This window comes from Triturus cristatus, chromosome 3_1, assembly GCF_964204655.1.
Source record: "Triturus cristatus chromosome 3_1, aTriCri1.1, whole genome shotgun sequence".
Classification (NCBI taxonomy): Eukaryota; Metazoa; Chordata; class Amphibia; order Caudata; family Salamandridae; genus Triturus; species Triturus cristatus.
In genome coordinates, this window is record NC_140583.1 from 270,015,214 (window position 1) to 270,033,315 (window position 18,102).

Consider the following 18,102-nt stretch of genomic DNA (forward strand, 5'->3'; position numbering starts at 1 on the left):
TGAAATTTTCACGAAATGAAATTTTCACGAAATGAAATTTCACAATTTTGAACCATCTTGATACTCTCTCGGAGTCATTAATTCTGGAACAAGGTTTCTCAATTTACCAGAATATATATAACACGCAAAGACATTTTCAAAACTCATGTCATTAATGAACCTTAGATGCAACTATTGGCATGTAGAACATTATGCAAATGTACTCTTTGTTCATGAGAAAATCTGTAATCTTCCAAATATATATTGTTGTCAATTTGAAAAAGCGATGCAGTAAGTCCATCTTGTCTGGCACATGATCAGTTGACTGTGAACATAAGACCTGAAGGAAACATCCAGGTGGGGAAACATGCAGATGATTATTTTTATAGTGCTTTTCTCACCTGAATTGTTAATTGCAATGGAATTCGTAGAATGGATGCCTGCCCACCTCAGTGGAACTCATTTTATCATCCTGCAAAGCCCTGCTGGGAGGCTATGCACAGATGTTATATTATGGTACACTGGGTTATCATATGGAACACAGCGTTTGTAGAGTGCAGCTTTAAAAAAATTAAGTAGGACTTGATTTAGAGTTCTCAAATCTGGGTATTTTGCCACAATTGTGGCATAGTGGCCAGGCCTCCAAACTTTGCAGTCTAGCCTCCCAGTTTAAAGCCAGGTGGACCAATACGTTTCCCATAGCGGCTCTCCCCTGGCTTTTCCATTGAACACCCTACAGCGATGGCCCGATGGAGATGGTGCCATCAGTGTGGGAATATCAGAACTTCCCCCCCATTGAGTGTGAATGGTCGGATGACCTTTATTCTCATTGGGACTGCCGATGAAGCCATGGCCGTCTCACACTGAAAACATGTCAATGTTAACCCCACAGCCTGGGAGAAAGTCCCTATGGTGTCAGGGTCTTTTATTTGTTTGTTTTCTCAGAAACAGACTTCCAGTTCAGGAGTTTGTTTTTGTAAAACAAAGTTTTGTGAGCAGCCACATGAAAGATGGTGGCCACTCACCAAATGTTCAGTGCCGTCAGAGCAGCCAACTTAACGGTGGCGCCTCTGAAAGCACAGAGATCTCCACAGGGCTGGCAGAGAGCTCAAAATAAGGTTGGCGGTAATCCAGCAAGGGTGTTGGTGGAAAGACATCCTCCTCCCTTATGGGCAAAAAGCAGCCCTCCAGAGCCAAAATCAGGCTCTTATTCTTGAAGAGCTTTTCCAGGTATCAGCTGATGCTGTTACCAGCAAGTGAAGGCCTTAAACGTTGGCATGTTCTGTTAGTTTTTGTCTTTTAGCTTGAAATAGTGGTGTTTTGCAATCTTCCCCTAAAGTCGTGTGATTGGATAGTTTGACAAGGAATGTTCTATTATCTAACACACGCCTATTGTGCGAGAGTTTACATCTTGTGGATAGTTCCATGAGAGAACAACTCCACATCCGCTATGCCATCAGTGAGTAGTGTGGTTGTGCAGAATCATGTATCATCAATGTTGTAGGTGTTTGCTCAGACCCTTTATTTCGCATTGTGAGTGTGGTACTGCTGTAATGTGCTATTTCGCTCACATGACTGTTTTCGACATTCCTTATTAGTATGTCATCTTCTTTTGCCTTTTCTTCAGCTCGCTGTGGGGTGCTTTCCTAGACTGAGAGGGCATACAGTTACTGGGAAGGGCAGGGACACGAATACTGCTTAAAATCAGGTGAGGCAGAGATGGGTGGGGAGGTGCCTGGTGGTGGTGTTTGGGATGCATAGTTATGGGCATAATATGGAAGAAGGAGGTAGTGTAAGTAGGAGTTGGTGGTGATATCAGTGTGGAGATCGGAGGACAGACAGGAGATCAGATACCAACTCTTTGCAGCTGGCGCACAAAGGACAGACCTTTCCCATTGGCTCACGTGGAGGGGGAGGCGGGCAGTGCTGCGGCTCAGCACTGCAGCAATCCTATGCTTCTAAAGTGAGCCCTGCTCAATGATCAGTTTCCCAAATGCCTGGAGTCCTCAGCAGAGGATCCTCTGACATTGACTGATGCACCCATCAACTCCTAGCCTCGAGTTACAACATGCTGCGTTGAACCTTATGATGCTTGTTGCAAAAATGAGGATTCTTCCCTCATTAAGTTATCAAAATTAAGACCATACTCGGTCGAAATGTGTTATCAAGGCTGGCATTTGCAAAAATGAATCAAAACACTGGCATACACATATTTTAGAAAGTCTCAGGCGATATATGCATTCGCAGATCTTGACAGCACCGCCTACGGAGCCACCGCCGACACTGGTTTCAATAACACCAGATGGTGTCGTGTTTCTTCTCTTCACAGAGCTTCCAACAGCCTTATCCTGTGATGAACAGGAAAACAGCACCTGAAGACGGCTCATGACACAAAAAATAACTGTTGAAACGCAGTAGAACATCAGTGCAAATGTTGGCTTCTTCGGGCTGGCGTTTAGCCACGTTTAATCTAACTAAAGTAAGACGGTGTCGGCGAGCCTGAGCAGGAGGACTTAACCTGTGAAGGAAGAGACACAACAATGTTATTGAAGGTTTGTGAACGATTGCATGGGTGACAGGGCCTGCACTGGTGGAAGAGAGCTTGGTGAGGGGTTGAGCTGGAGTGTGGCTTGTCAGAATAATCCCACGATGTTTTGTGCTACAAAGATGGTAGAAAGACGTCTCACGAATGCGGCTGTCTGGTTACTGGGTAGACCCATGAGAAACTTCTTCCTGTTTGTATTTTTTGGCTGATCCCTCTAACATCACAAAAAAGTGTCACTTAAAATTCTATGCAGTCCATGTGAGAAAACTAGGGGGCACTTATACTAAAAAAAATAAGATTGCAATGTATTATATTCTCTATGGGAAAGAGCTTCACAGACCCATATCTACTAATATATGACAGTTCTGCTGTCTTGCCCAGTGCGGGCACTTAATCAGGCTGCCTAAAGCCGTGCATGTACAATTGCACCATAATGCAAATGTGTGTTTGTGATGTCCTGTGGAGGTTTTGTGCTAGAACAGCTCCCTTCCAGAACAAAATACTGTGCTTAGACTAACTTTAAAACTCCTCACAGATTGGATGAGTCCTGCACAGTGCTGCACACATGCAATTTGTGAAAAGTTAGAAGTGAAAACATTTCTCCTTGTAAATGCCTGCCTCACGGAAATATTATTATTTTGACTCTGGAAGCCTGGAAGAGTTTTGGGTCTCCTAATGTATGCCACTTAAACAAACTTTGAATGGAGAACCAGGAGACCTTTCCTTTGGAAAAGTATTGTAACGTATCTAACTGAATGCAGCTGTTCTATGTGGAACTACCACTCTAGACTGGTATGTCCAGTAGAGAGGGCCAAAAGTGTTCCTACAGAGTTTGCTAAGACAATAAATATATAATTTAATGACCTCTCTACAGAATCTAATTGAAATATACAGAGGAATCCATTTGATAGCAAATAGATGCAGTCCCTTATTCTAAAGTATGGGAAGCCTTTACAAACGTGGATACACTGCATTAGATATCTGCCTAGAAGTCCCAGGTGACTGACCCGGCATTCAAATTCTTTAGATTTTAGTGGCATCCCTTTCTCTCTTCTATCGTACCAGATGTGGCAGTCTGAATATTGGGGATCTCCTAGGACCTGGCCCATGTTTTAGGAACTGATGCCCAATCGCTGGGTTTCAGGCAGTATCCCCAGGGTCGCGGCACACTTCCTGCTCATTAAATGTAGCTATTACTGTGCTACTGCCAGGGGTCCTTCTCTGTAACATTGCAGAGTATGCCCGCTTCTGGAGGACATACAGAGGTGTAATGCTTAATAAGACTTTTCCCGCTAACTGTGCCCCCAGGTAAATGTTCCTTACTGTATCGCAGACAAAGGCAGCATGCCCCATAGGGACGTGCTGCTTGCATGCAGTCTCATAGAAAATAAGCCAAAGGAATGAGCTGCGCACACAAATATATTTTAGAAGGTGGATTTTTAGCATTCTGGCGTTATGCCTTACTTTAATTTCTTTTTTGTGCTGTTAAATGAGATATGTCAATGACCTCGGAAGTGATTCTGTGGCCTTGTCAATGAAATGCAAACATATTGGAAAATGTGTTCCGGCCCTGTGGGATTGAGGAATTAGTTTAAACAAGTGACAAGTGCCTGACTCTGTCCAAGTTCTGCTGACCTTCCACAGGCCCCAGTCTGTTGTGAAGTGTCTTGATTTCCCAGTGCACCCTTCCACTGTTGCGAAGATGCGTCCAGCACGTTAGATAGGATTTTGCTGTTCGACGAGTCCCATGATCTCTTTTCAGGCAACATTGTATAGACGATGAACAGGGCGATAAACTGGCAATCTGGGCAAGCTGGGAATCCCTCAGGAGGCTGGTGCCCCAGGAGGCCGGTTTCAGCCTCCAGGAGTGGAGGTGCACGTTAAGTGATCCTGTCACGCATTAGCACGTCTGCACACGGGGCTGAATTTATAATTTTTGACAGGGCTGTTTTAAGTTTCCAGTCCAGCCCTAGTGATGAATTTGTTACTCTAGTCCTACTTGTTGCCCACCAAGAAATCAGTGGCGCATCAATAGATTCGCCCTAGCATTTTATTGTTCATGCTTTTGAGCCTGGAACAGACCACAAAAGAGGAGAAGAGTCATGGCCAGTGTAAATAACAATTCATCCAGACACAAAATGGCCGTCTACAAAGTACATTCTGACATATCTAATGGATAGGTCTGCTTGCTCTGCTGTCTTTTTTCCCCACAGTATCTGCAATGGCACCCATTCGATGACGAGCAAGCCATTTTCTTGTCAGCTGTGCCACGCATCTGAGCATGTATGGCCAAGCGAAGCTGGTATACGTTATCCTTTATTGTTGCAGCTTGACAAATGTAGGCTAAGATGAGAAATAGGCAGCCAACACATAGAAATGATTTCTGTGGGGTTTTGTTTCCACTGGAAAGCTACAATACAGGCTCGTTAAATCGGCGCGCTTAGCGCATTTGGAATGGCAACGTGTTCCTTAAGGGCGGGCTTCTGCTGCCCACCCGGAAGCTTCTGGAATCTAGCAGTCTCTGTGAGGCAGATTTCTCCAGATTAATCTGGTTGCTCAACGTAGAATGTAGAAGGAGCCGCGTGCAGGTTTCCGTAAGCTTCTGTTCCGCCCACTGCAGTACTTAATTTGAGCCGGAGCTCTCCAGTGCTGAGCACTGGCACTTAATTGGTTTCCCGTGCTCGGCACCGGCACCTAATCGTCAACACCACACTTAGGGCAGTCTGCCACAAGGTGGCGCTGCTCATGTAATTTAGAGATGAGCAGAACAACAGTTGTTTAGGAAAACAATGTACATAAAAAAATTACTAATACCTGCCTCCCAAGCCATTTCTTTAGCTTTGGGGACCTGGAATAATCTGAACTGTTGCATTTACATGCGCGAGAGATGGTTAGAAGTTGTTTTGGCAGGCGGTGACAGGGGCGATGGGTAGTGCAAGCTGCAGTGGCCTCCTGGTCAGAGCCCTGGCACTTCATATTTTACAAATTAAGCACTGGCCCACTGTAGCCCCATGTGGAATGAATGGATAAAACACTAATGACAGAAGTGAGCTACACAAATGACAGGAAAATACCGTCTTGTGTTTTTGTCACCCTTGCGAGAGTACCACTTCCATTGTTTGCAAATAACTAGCTCTCGTAGCGGCAAAAATGCTGGAGCATACGGGTATGTCAAGGTTATTCAGTAGGAACAACAGCCATTATTGCGTCTTTGGGTTACACTCATGCGTATGATCAGAGACTGCTCAGAGGCCACGCTCCACAGAATTTGACAGGAAACCCTTTACTCTGTACAGTGCTCATTTGACTCCTGAAGCTATAGCTGCATCTTATTATGGTCATAAAAAATAAATTATATGTAGAATGTGCCAGCACTGCAGTGATTTGTACTCAGAGCATCAGAGAGCGTTATAGGGTACCACGGTACAGCAAGACCTGGTTGGGGCTGCAGGGGAAGGAGTGCAGTTAACTCAGAAGTTTTCATTTCCTTCCCCATCCACCTTCCTAATCACAGAGTTGAAAGTATTGCTAAAAAACATCTCATCTGTAAGAACTGCAAGCTAGCTACACACCCTAAACTCACCACTATCACCTTCTCTAGCCCTTCACTACCCTATCTTCTCTTTACTACTGGTGTTTCAACCCGCACACGCCATAGTACTGTTTCTTTCGCAATCGCTTTGTTTACCCCAATTTCCTTTAAAGATGCCCCCTGCTCAATCCTGCTTCTACCACAGTTGGTAGTATAATGCCATGCTCCATTCTTAAAACCCATTCTGTACTACTTCTGACACCTCATTTCTCCATCAAAATGCTACAATCCTTTCAGCTCCTGCCAGTCCAACATCCCCCATAAACTGTAATGATGTTTTCCTCTCTTCCTAATGCAGTTAAACCCCAACGTTTCCAATCCTGTCTCCTGTCTCACTCATACAAATGGCTCAATAGATCGCCTTCTAATGCAATTCACTTCTTTTTCCCATCCACAATCCCTGTTCTCCTCTTATGTGCACATGTTGCTATTCCTATAATGCTGTGTGTGACCTCTTGAACTGCAACATTTTCCTTCTTTTCTTTCTTCCATGTACCATATTAAAGAAAATCTGCCTTTTCTGTTTGGTCCCACCAGAATTTTCACATTTTGGTGGAACCTATATTTTGGCTGACTATAGAACTCTGTGAACTTTAACTCTGCTAACCAGTAGTAAAGTGCTGTGTACCTCTTTTAAAAATGGTAGAAGTGACATATTCCTAATTGGTATATTACTTTTACACATACATTTGTGGTATATGGTACAAGGTGTACCCAGGGCGTAGAAGATAAATGTCACTAGTGGACTGAAGCACCTATTGTGCCATCCCCTACAGTAATAGTGCAAACATGATTTCAGGCCCACCATTGGAGCCTGACTGCTGCAGTTTTGAACCTGCAGCACTACCTGTCAAAATGACACTTTTTACAGGGGAAACCACCATTTTCAATATTAATACGTCATCCATGTGTAAATCTTGTCACCCACCAGATAGGCCGCAAGGTATTCATAGGTGGGCCATGTACAAAAGTAATATCACCATGTACCTACTGTGACGAGGACCAAAAACTATTTTCACTGTGGCAAGCTTACCTGTTCTATGCAAAAAACTGAGAACAGATTAAAACATTAATACTATATCTCAGGAATTGGACTAGATAGAAAAATATTAATTTAAATAATTATAAAAAATGCAATTGAATGGCGAAGTTAGATTTTTTTAAAAACAAATATTAAGTAAAAGTTACAGTAAAAAGTGACATGTTCCTTGAGGCAAATTTGCAATGCGTCTCCTGCTTCTTCCATCCCGTGATTACCCTTGCATAGGTGTGAAAAATGCATGAAATGCCCTGCTGGAGAAAACAATATGCTCGCCTGACTGCCCTGACATGATTCCTTTGAACACACTCCACAGAATAAGCAGGGTGAGGGCTTTGCATATCCTTTTTGATACTACAGTATGTTGTCCTGCTTGAGCACTAAATCCTGCTTGACAGGTTTGCTAGATTCACATATAACACTTGGGACGCTCTTGGAAGGGAGAGAACAGGATGCCAAGAAAATTCTTATGTATACACAGATCTGGTTGCTGAAGGACCCAGCTTTTTTACTACCTGACATCTGTCTCTGCGTTTGTTGTGGGTACAGTACGTGCTCCACACTGAAATTTAGTGTTTGATGTGGGGGAACACTAAAATTACCATAGTACACTTCTCACGCACCGTAAGACCTTAGAGCCAAAGGTTAGTGCGGTGAAGACTTTCACATACCATTTTATGCCTGTTTGTATTAAGGCGGGCAGAAACTACTGACATTCTTTGTAAGATTGGCCTCTGGAACTTGTAGCAAATTGGTTAGGGTGGGCAAGAAGCCGCCACACTCGCTAGCTCGTGCCCTGCTTAAAGGTTGACCTATTTCAGAACACATTCCGGGCATGCAGAAGATCAAAAGAGGACTGGACTGTTGGTGATCTGAGAGGAGCCATGAAGAACTGGACCTGCAACTTCTTATACCCACGACAAAAATGTGGAGTCCAAGGGTCAGTTGGCCAACCACCTCTGTGACTACAGAGAGACACTAAGTTGTAAGAGACCTTTTCCTTGCAGTACCCAACTGACCATTGGCAATTGGACTTAAATTGGACCCTGTTGTTTGGACTCTACCCTACACCGTGTGAGTCTCTAGGTACCTGTTAGATCTTGTTAAATGGTAGCGGCAGTTTCAGTCGATAACCTTTCAAGTATTGCCCGGCGGTAATCGCCTCTTATACCATTCGATGTTAAACCAATAAAGAGGCAGGCGCCGGAGACTGGAAGGCAGGAAACAAAGTTTTATTCCGTCGGAGCAGAACACATCAGATCAGACAGCAAGGTATCGTCACGAGGTGCTCTAACTGCATCTCTGAGACCTGGTCTCTTATACACACGTTTATGACTTTATTGCAGGGTTATCATACATGGCACATTCTTGAGATCACTTTGATGTATGAAAGAACATCCTCGGAATCCCCACTTCGAGCTCGTTCCCACACATATCTACAGTGGAAGTCCCCACCCCACCCACAGTAGGAGATGGCTATCACACAGCTGGACATTCCGCCAATTCCCGGGGGTGTGTGCAACCGGTCGGGTCTCAGGGGGTGAGGGCCTTGTTCTGCTGTAATCCCTCTGATGTGGGGTGTTTTCCTTACAGTAGGGGCAATAAACTGCATCCGTAGGGCTAGGTGATGGCCTGGGATCGGTTCGGACAATCGGGCGCGGAGGATGGGGGTCATCAGGAAGGATGTATGACCGTATATGGGATGAAAGGAGGTGTTGGTCAGGCACGGGGTGTGATTCCATGGCAGGGTCGCGCAGAAGGAGAGGGTTTATGGCCCGTGTATGAGAGAGCGGGGGTGGCCGGCGCGCGGGGGATGCTTGCAGCGCCAGGGGAACGCGCTGGCGATCGACAATGAGCGGGGGAGAGAGTGGGGTGCCTAAAATGGCGGCCGTGCGTTCGCTGTGCGTGGCGCTGGGGAGAGGCAAGATGGCGCAGATAATGTTCAGTTACAAGCTAAATTTCCACAGTCCTCCCTTTTAACATATCTCGCCAGCTTGCCTGGCCGACATTCACCTTCGTTAACACTTTAGCTATAATATCGTTAATGTTTTTCATGCATTCCTTAAAGGTACAGAGTTTTTAGGACAGGCAGGAGTAATCTGACACATTTGCACATAGTTACATACAGTTGATAAAGTAGGCGAGGAGGTAGTACATACAAAATTACATCAGCTGTGCCGCATGTCAGGCCCAGGGATAGGAGGAGGAGAGCTTGTTTGAGCACAAACATGATACTGTAAAGCAAAAAGATGTTTCTGGCAAAACAAGGGATATTTCGTACATTACTTAAGGCCCAGACTTCGTGTGGATCAAAAATAGTCAGTATAGTCGTGTGCATGGCTGGTGTTGTATGAATGTCATTATACAAAGTTAGATTTTCTTAACTTCTCAGTGTACAGTTGGAAGTGACTGACGCAACATCATGAAAACTCGATAGGAAGATAGTTAATATAAAAAGGTGGTTGGGAGAGGAATTCAACTTAACATGAGTTACAGTCATGGGAGGGAGTTCTTCTTTCCAGTGTCCTATTATAAAGAGCCATCACTGGTAAGCTCTTATTGTTGTTCTTCTTTTGTTGGCACTGTTGAGCACCGGCGGTGGAGCTAAGGTCCAGCTCAAATCCAATTTCTCACGTGGCAGGGTGTGACCATTCGTTGTTCTCCGATCACAGTCCTGTTCCCTAACACAGTTCATCATAGGTACTTTGAGACGGGGTACCCGCTTTTTGTTCTTCTGTAGTTAAGTCAAATTCAAAATCCATATAAAAGAGAGAGAGAGAAGGGGTGTGGCGTGCTTCGGGATGCCGGGGGAAGATGGGGTGGAATGGGGTCGGATCAAAAAGCGGACCAAGGGGGGCAGAATCTTCCAGCACTGGGCCCATCAATCGGGCCCGACGGGTTGGGACTTCAGGCACGCTGGTCAGCGAGCAGGGGGCCTCGAGATAGCCCTTCGTTCCATCGCTTATCATCCTGATAATGGTGCCTCGTCTCACGCCCTTTTTGCTTCGTTGCTTCCCCCTTGGTCGATGCCATAGATGTTCCATGGTCCGTAGCCAGGCTGTGCGTCACGTCCGACCCCTCTCTTCCGGTGGCCGCACGTTATCTTTAAATGAGTACAAGAAACAAAATCTTAGAGAGTTGGCAGGGAAGGCATTTACACACTTCATCCTCTCTTCCAACCACCGAGTAGTTAGGGAAATGCTTTTGTCGGTCGCTGCATGATTGATGTCTATTAACTCTTATGTCGGTGTGTGTGTTACTAATCTATTAATCATTGCTGTGGTGCAGCTTTCTGTGGGTGTTCCTGTTCATCGTCTGGCCTGCTAGGTGTCGATTTCTGTGCCCTATAATCGTTGCAGGAAGTCTGACATCTGTTGACTTTCTATTTTATCAAAAATTCGAACCGTCTTCTCTGGTAGAGACTCGTTCATCTTAACACAAGTTCTGTTAATACACATTTTACTCCGAGGACTGCTAAGTTTATGAAAAGGAAAAAAAAATGCGAGGCGCTACTGTCATGGGTTCACAGGTATCTATTTCGGGGAGAGACATAAGCTAAACATTTTTCCTTGCTGGAGACAATAGGTAACCCTTATCAGTTTAGGTGATGTATCCTTTAGAGAATAAGGTCATCAGCTGTTTTGTCCGAAATACTCTGAGACGGCTAGTACAGGGCTGGGGTTATTTTGGGAGAACGGGGTGCTTAGACATTCTAGTTTGGGGTAATTGGGCGGAGGCAATTCTGGGTGGTGGAGATGGTGTTGTTAAAGCTCTAAGACGAAAACCACTGACATATAGTCCCCGTGATGAGGGCCAAATTGGGAGACATCAGTCGTCTTACCTGTCCTTTCTTTCTCAGCCAATTAAGTTCAACATTTGCAGAAAGGAGAGGTAGTAACGTGGTAAAGTACGTTCGTTTTTGTTTCTGTCAATTTTGTTCGAACACTGCCGTGTTTGAGGCCAATTATACACAGACTGAGGAGGTATGTGCTGTTAATTTATTCAAAAAGAAAGAGGGCAAGGAAGCCTTCAGTGAGGGAGGGAGAGAGAGTAAGAGAGAGAGAGAGAGAGAGAGAGAGAGAGAGAGAGAGAGAGCGTGCGTACGATAATAGGCTACTTGGTGCACACACAACATGGAGTAGCATGGGCCGGTTCTATGTAAGAAAACACAAGCGGGGGAAAGACATAAATTCGGTGAACACGCACACACAAATACCGGATAGGGTGTGACAGTACATGCATCAAGCGCAGAAACTTAAGACGGAGACTCAGGGCTACGTTGAGTATGGGGACCTCTCCTTTCCTGTCCTCTTTCCTATGCATGCTGCGTATTTTCAGTATTTTGTAGTTTATCTTGGGGGGGGGGTGTCGGACCTTTTACTCCCCTCCCTTTGATCGATGGACGAGCACTTCAATCATACGATGACGCTCTCTTCAAGCGACCCAAGCATGAAATGCATACACATTCATACCGTATAATCGTAGCACACACGCACAATCATACCATACAGTTTTTCATGTTCCCAATGGTGGTCTGCACTTTGCGCATTATCCCACAACGTTTGTCTATGTTTTTCCCTATATTGAACACGGTGCGGCCCATGTCCACTCCATTCCTCAGTCGGAACTTCGTCGTGACCTATAGAGGGGAAAAAGAGGGGAGGGGATGTGCAGTATTCAAAGTACATTAGCGCGTGTAGACACGAAAAAGTTCTACTTACCACGTACCAGGCTAGCCGCAGGAGTGGGTAATACCACAGACCTATTATTCTTTTCTTCCGAGACAAAGATGCTTTATTTCATTCATCTCCTAGATTCGGGTTCCCTGGTCGTACATGTGTTTCTCAATCGGTCGTATATTATGGTGCAAGATACCATACCTTGCATTCGGTATATACCTTAAGCTATAGTCGACCATTTTCTGACAACTCTTGGAAAAAGACAGGTGTGACGGGTACAAATTCCGTTAATCAAAAAGATTCAGGTAAATGGGGTCTGCATTATCTGTTTTCTATTGCTTGGGAGTAACAATCATTTATTAAAAAAAAACCTTTACCAACCTAGATGATTTGTCATGACACGGATTCCGTAATTCCTTTAAGAAGCCCTTTATTTAAAACAATGTCAGTATACAAATACGGGCCTACAACTGTTCAGGCCGGCCACGGTGTGAGAGGCTTCTCGGCGCCATTTTGGGGCGAGGTCGGGTGGGTCCAGTGCACAGTCTAAGCCTTTCCACTAACTAGCTGTCGGACCAGAATCCCCTTCGGTAGTTCGAGAACTTTTCGTCAGCGTCAGCTTGCGTCAGCATGGCGTCACCGCGGTTTTGTAGCGATGCCGTGGTCCGTCCTTGGGGCGGGGACAGCAGGCGGGTTCTTCCGCCGTCGCCCTGAATCAGTCTTTCTTTTACAGCACCAAACGGAGGCAAGATGGCTGCCGCCCGGGGCAAGGACAAGTTAACGTGGAATAATCAAGCAAAATAGCAGCGATTGTCCCCACCGGAGGCCCACGGGAGTCGGATGTCAATGACTCCCGCAGAACCTGCAAAGCTGAGAGGGTGTTTTTCAAGGGGTGGGGCCCACGCCCGAGCAGACAAGCCTCCGAGACCAGGGCCGTCTCACGGTGGGCTAGGCCTGGATCCGAAGAACCGACCGCCGGAGTCCAAAGGCAGCAGCAGCTCTTCGTTACAGCCACCGGGGTGGGTCCCCGATCACTCTGCTGCGGGGACCCACCTCACGAATCAAACGCTAATGGCAATCTTAGTGGATCTGCGCCTGAGCGGCTGCTCGGCAGGCAAGACTTGAATGGCTGTCCCGTTGCAGCCGGTCGGTGAGTACAGGGGCGCCCACTCATCTGGGCGGCGAGTGAAATGGCTGGGTGCAACTCGGCTGGCCGGCGAGTAAAATGGCAGGGTGCAACTCAGCAGACCGATGAAAGAGACGGCTGGGGTGCCCTCATCTGCTGGCGAGCCTCCACCTGGGGAGGTGGGGGAGGTCCGTCCGCGTCGCTTCCCCCCGCCAGGGCACCCTTCGTTATTGAAGGAAGAAGAAGAGAATGGGAAGATCCGCACGACGTGGCAGACCCACCTCGGCGTTGCCAGGGTCTTGGCGCTGTGTGTGGCTTCCGGACTATTCGCACAGTTGTCCGCCACTGATGTCAATGGATTTTTGCATGGCTTTTATAGCCCAAGGCCGACTAAAAGGACCGCCCAAAACAGGCCAATGTTGCAACTTCGAGGAAGGAGAGGCGAGGACGGTGTCACGTGGACGTAAATGCTTTGGGATGCAGGTCGCAGCAGACTGTCATGTTAATAGTTGTTTAAAACGTGTTTTAACCTGTTCACCTTGTCGGAATGTTGTTATACCTATAAGTTATTAAAATGTTTAATCATACTACTTTGTTGGAGTGTTGTACATATTTGCAATCTAGTTACAGTGTAATCGGAAAATGGCATAGTCCAATTGTGCGTGATCCTAGTCAAGTTCGGTGACGTCGATGGTGGGTATCAGCAGGCTTCCGGTTGTGTGGGATTTTGGTCGTGTTTACTGGGCGGGGTGGGTGGTAGGGCAGACATGTTTAGGCAGCGAGAGCGATGGAGCCGGGCTACCTCGTGGCCGTCTTGACCGTGAGCTTGGCTCCTTCCCCTAGTTTCATATATCCCACAAAGGGCTATTTCCTAGCGTTTTTTTAGTTATGTAGGGTCCAAAAGGGATCCCACCAGTGGCCACTGACTCTCGGGGTCCTTCTTGGTATATTTATGCCATAGCTTGCTATAAGCTACGGCGACTAGTCCATATTTAGTGAACATGTCCTTATTAGGGGTGCCCTCCAGTGGAGCCGGATGGTTCACCTCTAATAAGCGGTCCGGGCAGAACCAATTACCAATCAGTGGGGAGAAGATAGGCATGACGGGTTTCAACGGGGACAAAAGTCAGCACTACCTATCTTTTCACTGCTTGCAAAGACTAGACAGAATATCTCTATTCCTCGTTATTTGTAAGCAGAGAATACCTCCAAAGAACCAATATCGAACAGCTAGTGTTCGGACAATCAATCAATCAATGGGGAGATAAAGATAGGCACGACGGGTTACAATGGGGACAAAAGTCTGCGTTACCTACCCTTCACTATTTGCAAAGACTAGACAGAATATTTCTATTCTACGTTATTTGCAAACAGAGAATAGCACTATTCTTCAAAACAATCAATGTTCGGACAATCAATCAGTGGGGAGATAAAGATAGGCACGACGGGTTACAACGGGGACAAAAGTCTGCGTTACCTACCCTTCACTATCTGCAAAGGGAGAGAGAGAGAGTATTTCTACTCCTCCCCGTTTGTAGACAGCGAATATCTCAAAGAGAACAATCAATAAGCAATACTAGTATTTCAATCAATCAATCAATCGTTTCGCAGTTTGTCGTGTTTCACGACCTTACCCGGACCGCGTGGACAGTTTCTCGTCTTCCGCCTCCAGCGCCCGATCGTCCTCTACTCTCCGTATTTGCCGCGGCACTCCTGATGGTTCCCAGTCAGGACCGTAGATCACTCGAGAGAGGTCTGCTCGGAACCAGTGAAGTTCGGATGATCGGCTGCCAGACGAGGGTCTATTGGGCAGGAGCTCTCCCGATCGTTGCAGTCGTTCACTCTGTCGTCGGGACCTCTCCCACTGGATCCACATGTCGCTGATGGGCCCCACGCTTGGGACGCCAATTGTTAAATGGTAGCGGCAGTTTCAGTCGATAACCTTTCAAGTATTGCCCGGCGGTAATCGCCTCTTATACCATTCGATGTTAAACCAATAAAGAGGCAGGCGCCGGAGACTGGAAGGCAGGAAACAAAGTTTTATTCCGTCGGAGCAGAACACATCAGATCAGACAGCAAGGTATCGTCACGAGGTGCTCTAACTGCATCTCTGAGACCTGGTCTCTTATACACACGTTTATGACTTTATTGCAGGGTTATCATACATGGCACATTCTTGAGATCACTTTGATGTATGAAAGAACATCCTCGGAATCCCCACTTCGAGCTCGTTCCCACACATATCTACAGTGGAAGTCCCCACCCCACCCACAGTAGGAGATGGCTATCACACAGCTGGACATTCCGCCAATTCCCGGGGGTGTGTGCAACCGGTCGGGTCTCAGGGGGTGAGGGCCTTGATCTGCTGTAATCCCTCTGATGTGGGGTGTTTTCCTTACAGTAGGGGCAATAAACTGCATCCGTAGGGCTAGGTGATGGCCTGGGATCGGTTCGGACAATCGGGCGCGGAGGATGGGGGTCATCAGGAAGGATGTATGACCGTATATGGGATGAAAGGAGGTGTTGGTCAGGCACGGGTGTGATTCCATGGCAGGGTCGCGCAGAAGGAGAGGGTTTATGGCCCGTGTATGAGAGAGCGGGGGTGGCCGGCGCGCGGGGGATGCTTGCAGCGCCAGGGGAACGCGCTGGGGATCGACAATGAGCGGGGGAGAGAGTGGGGTGCCTAAAATGGCGGTCGTGCGTTCGCTGTGCGTGGCGCTGGGGAGAGGCAAGATGGCGCAGATAATGTTCAGTTACAAGCTAAATTTCCACAATCTGGGGGTCTCTAGTTGGCAGAGGTAGGTACCACTGTCCAAATAGGGACCCTTACTTCTAGTCAGGGTAAGGGGGATACACTCTTTAGATAACCCCTGCTCACCCCCTTGGTAGCTTGGCACGAGCAGACAGGCTTATCAAAGGCAATGTGTAAAGTATGTGTACCAACACTCACAGTAGCACAGTGAAAAAACCACAAATGGACTCCACACCAGTGTAGATAAATAAAGTCCTTTTATATAAACTACACAAGACCAAAACGACAAAAATCCAACATACACAGTTGCCAACCACCACGGGTCAGAAAAAATGAAGGAGGAAGAAGCAAAAAGTTTGGGGATAACCCTGCAAAAAGGGTTATTTCCAACAGTACCTCTCCTGAGGTCCTTGGGGCAGTGGAACTTTAGAAGTGTAGTCCTGTGGTGGATTGGGACCTAAAAGACTAAGTCAGAAGGTAAAATCTTTGACCAGGATTAACCTGGTTGGTGTGTATGGCCCATGCTCCTTCACAGTCAGCCTCAAATTGTACTTAAGTCCCAGTCTACTGCAACCGTTGACTTTCAGTGGTGCTTTGTGGCTTTTGGTACAATTTCTACTGAAAATCCTAACTAATCACATCGCTGCTTCTCCTTATTGGATGTTTTTCATTTGGTGTCATTTTTTTCATTACAATGTACTTTATTTTTCTAATTCGGTTTGGGATTCTTTGAAATGTTCTACCATTCTTCAATCCTTACGAAATCCACTCTTGTCGCGTCTGTTTCCCCTGTTTACCACCGTATTGCAACAAGTACTCTTCCCTTTCAAACTGCTTGAAAGAGCTGTCTATAGTCAGCTGTGTTTTCAAGTTATTTTCAAATCCCTACTCTTCTCCCTTTAGTATGGGTCATGTATTGTTCATTCCATTCAAACCCCCCCTCTATCTGCCACAAATGCCCTTATGTATGTCAATCCCTCTTAACTTTCCTCCTCTACGTTCCTTCTTGTTCTGTGAAATTCATCTTACATTTCTGCTCAGTCTCTATACTCTGTTGCACTCGTCCCTCTTTTTGTGTTTTGATTATCAAACCTGATGCTTGAGACTTGGTATATCAGTTCGATATCAACATACTTACTTGTTCACACAAAGATTGTCCTGTCTTCCTCTAGCTCTAAAAGTCCAGAAAGGTCTGTATTTCGATTTCTAGTACTCCCAATTTACACAAATCCCTTGATTTTCTTTATATTTTTCTATCCTTTCATGCTACCCATATACTAAAGATCCCACCTATATCTTTCTTTTTTCACTCCTGCTCAAACTAAATCACACACACAAATCTCCTGTTTTTCCAGTCTTCAACAACAATGGGGCATTTGCTTCACCTTCATTCTAATAAAACTGAAATTCTGTTCATCCCTTCTCTTCTCCTCATGCATGTCTTGTGCCATCTGCTATATTATTTCCATTTCCCTTGTTTGCTTTGTGCTTCTGCCTTCAATTTGGGGATAAACTTGATGTGCGTCAGTCATTCACTACCCATACCTCATCTGCTGTCGACATGTGCAGATTTCAAAATGTTAATCTTGGCAAATGAATCCCTTTCTTTCCTTCTAACATCCCATATTCCAATATTATTGTTTTTTTATGGTTGAGCTCTGTGGACTCTGTTCCCTTCAATCTGTCTTCCACTTTGCTTTTTGTTCCCTTCAATCTGTCTTTCACTTTGCCTTTTGTCTTCTTTTCCATTTTCCTCTCATTATACACATTCCCTAACCACTTTCTTCTCTTTGTTTTTATTCAATGTGTATAATATCAACAATATTTAATAAATCACCTTCTATTTTGTAAGGAAGTAATGTGCCTTATTACAAAACATATACTCTAAAAAATATTCCTTCAATGTATGATATTCTTCGCAGTAGTATTGTTCTTTACATACCACCTTCCTTGATATGGGATTCCTCCAGGCAGTATAAACAATTAATGGTAACTACTGGCTATGACAACAATTGCATCAGTGTACACATATATTTTCTTGTTACTAGCATGATTTCCTGCAACAAATCAAATATGGCAGGAGGACTAAAGTCTACTACTGGTACTAAAAGGTATCAATGGCCAAAACAATGTAGTACCCACAGAGATCTTGACAATGACCATTCCTTAGTAAGTGATGAACAGGCCATGCTTAACCCAAGCTTCAGATAGAGACAGAGGGTTCTGGTGTTCAAGGCCACATTAAAACACTCTTTATTTTGGTGGATGTCCTGTAATTTCTGGGCAGTATTTCTATTGTATTAAACTGCATTAACCCCTTCTGTGCCACGCCCTTTCCCCCTCTTGTGCCGGGCGTTGTATTAGTGGGTGGGGTTCATGACGAGAAAGTC

The 18,102-nt window shown here is 45.7% G+C and overlaps 1 protein-coding gene across 12 annotated transcripts in view; it reads left to right on the forward strand.

Moving 5' to 3' along the window:
- The window catches only part of LINGO1 (leucine rich repeat and Ig domain containing 1), a 3,568,664-nt gene that overhangs the window by 3,379,578 nt on the left and 170,984 nt on the right, over positions 1-18,102 (forward strand). The window contains exon 13 of one of the 12 annotated variants that reach the window (XM_085643867.1): positions 2,309-2,531. The exons of the other annotated variants lie outside the window; for them this stretch is intronic. Coding sequence (XP_085499993.1) covers positions 2,520-2,531 — 12 coding nt within the window. The 5' untranslated portion in view covers positions 2,309-2,519. The remainder of the gene's footprint in view (positions 1-2,308; positions 2,532-18,102) is intronic. 12 annotated transcript variants of the gene reach the window in all.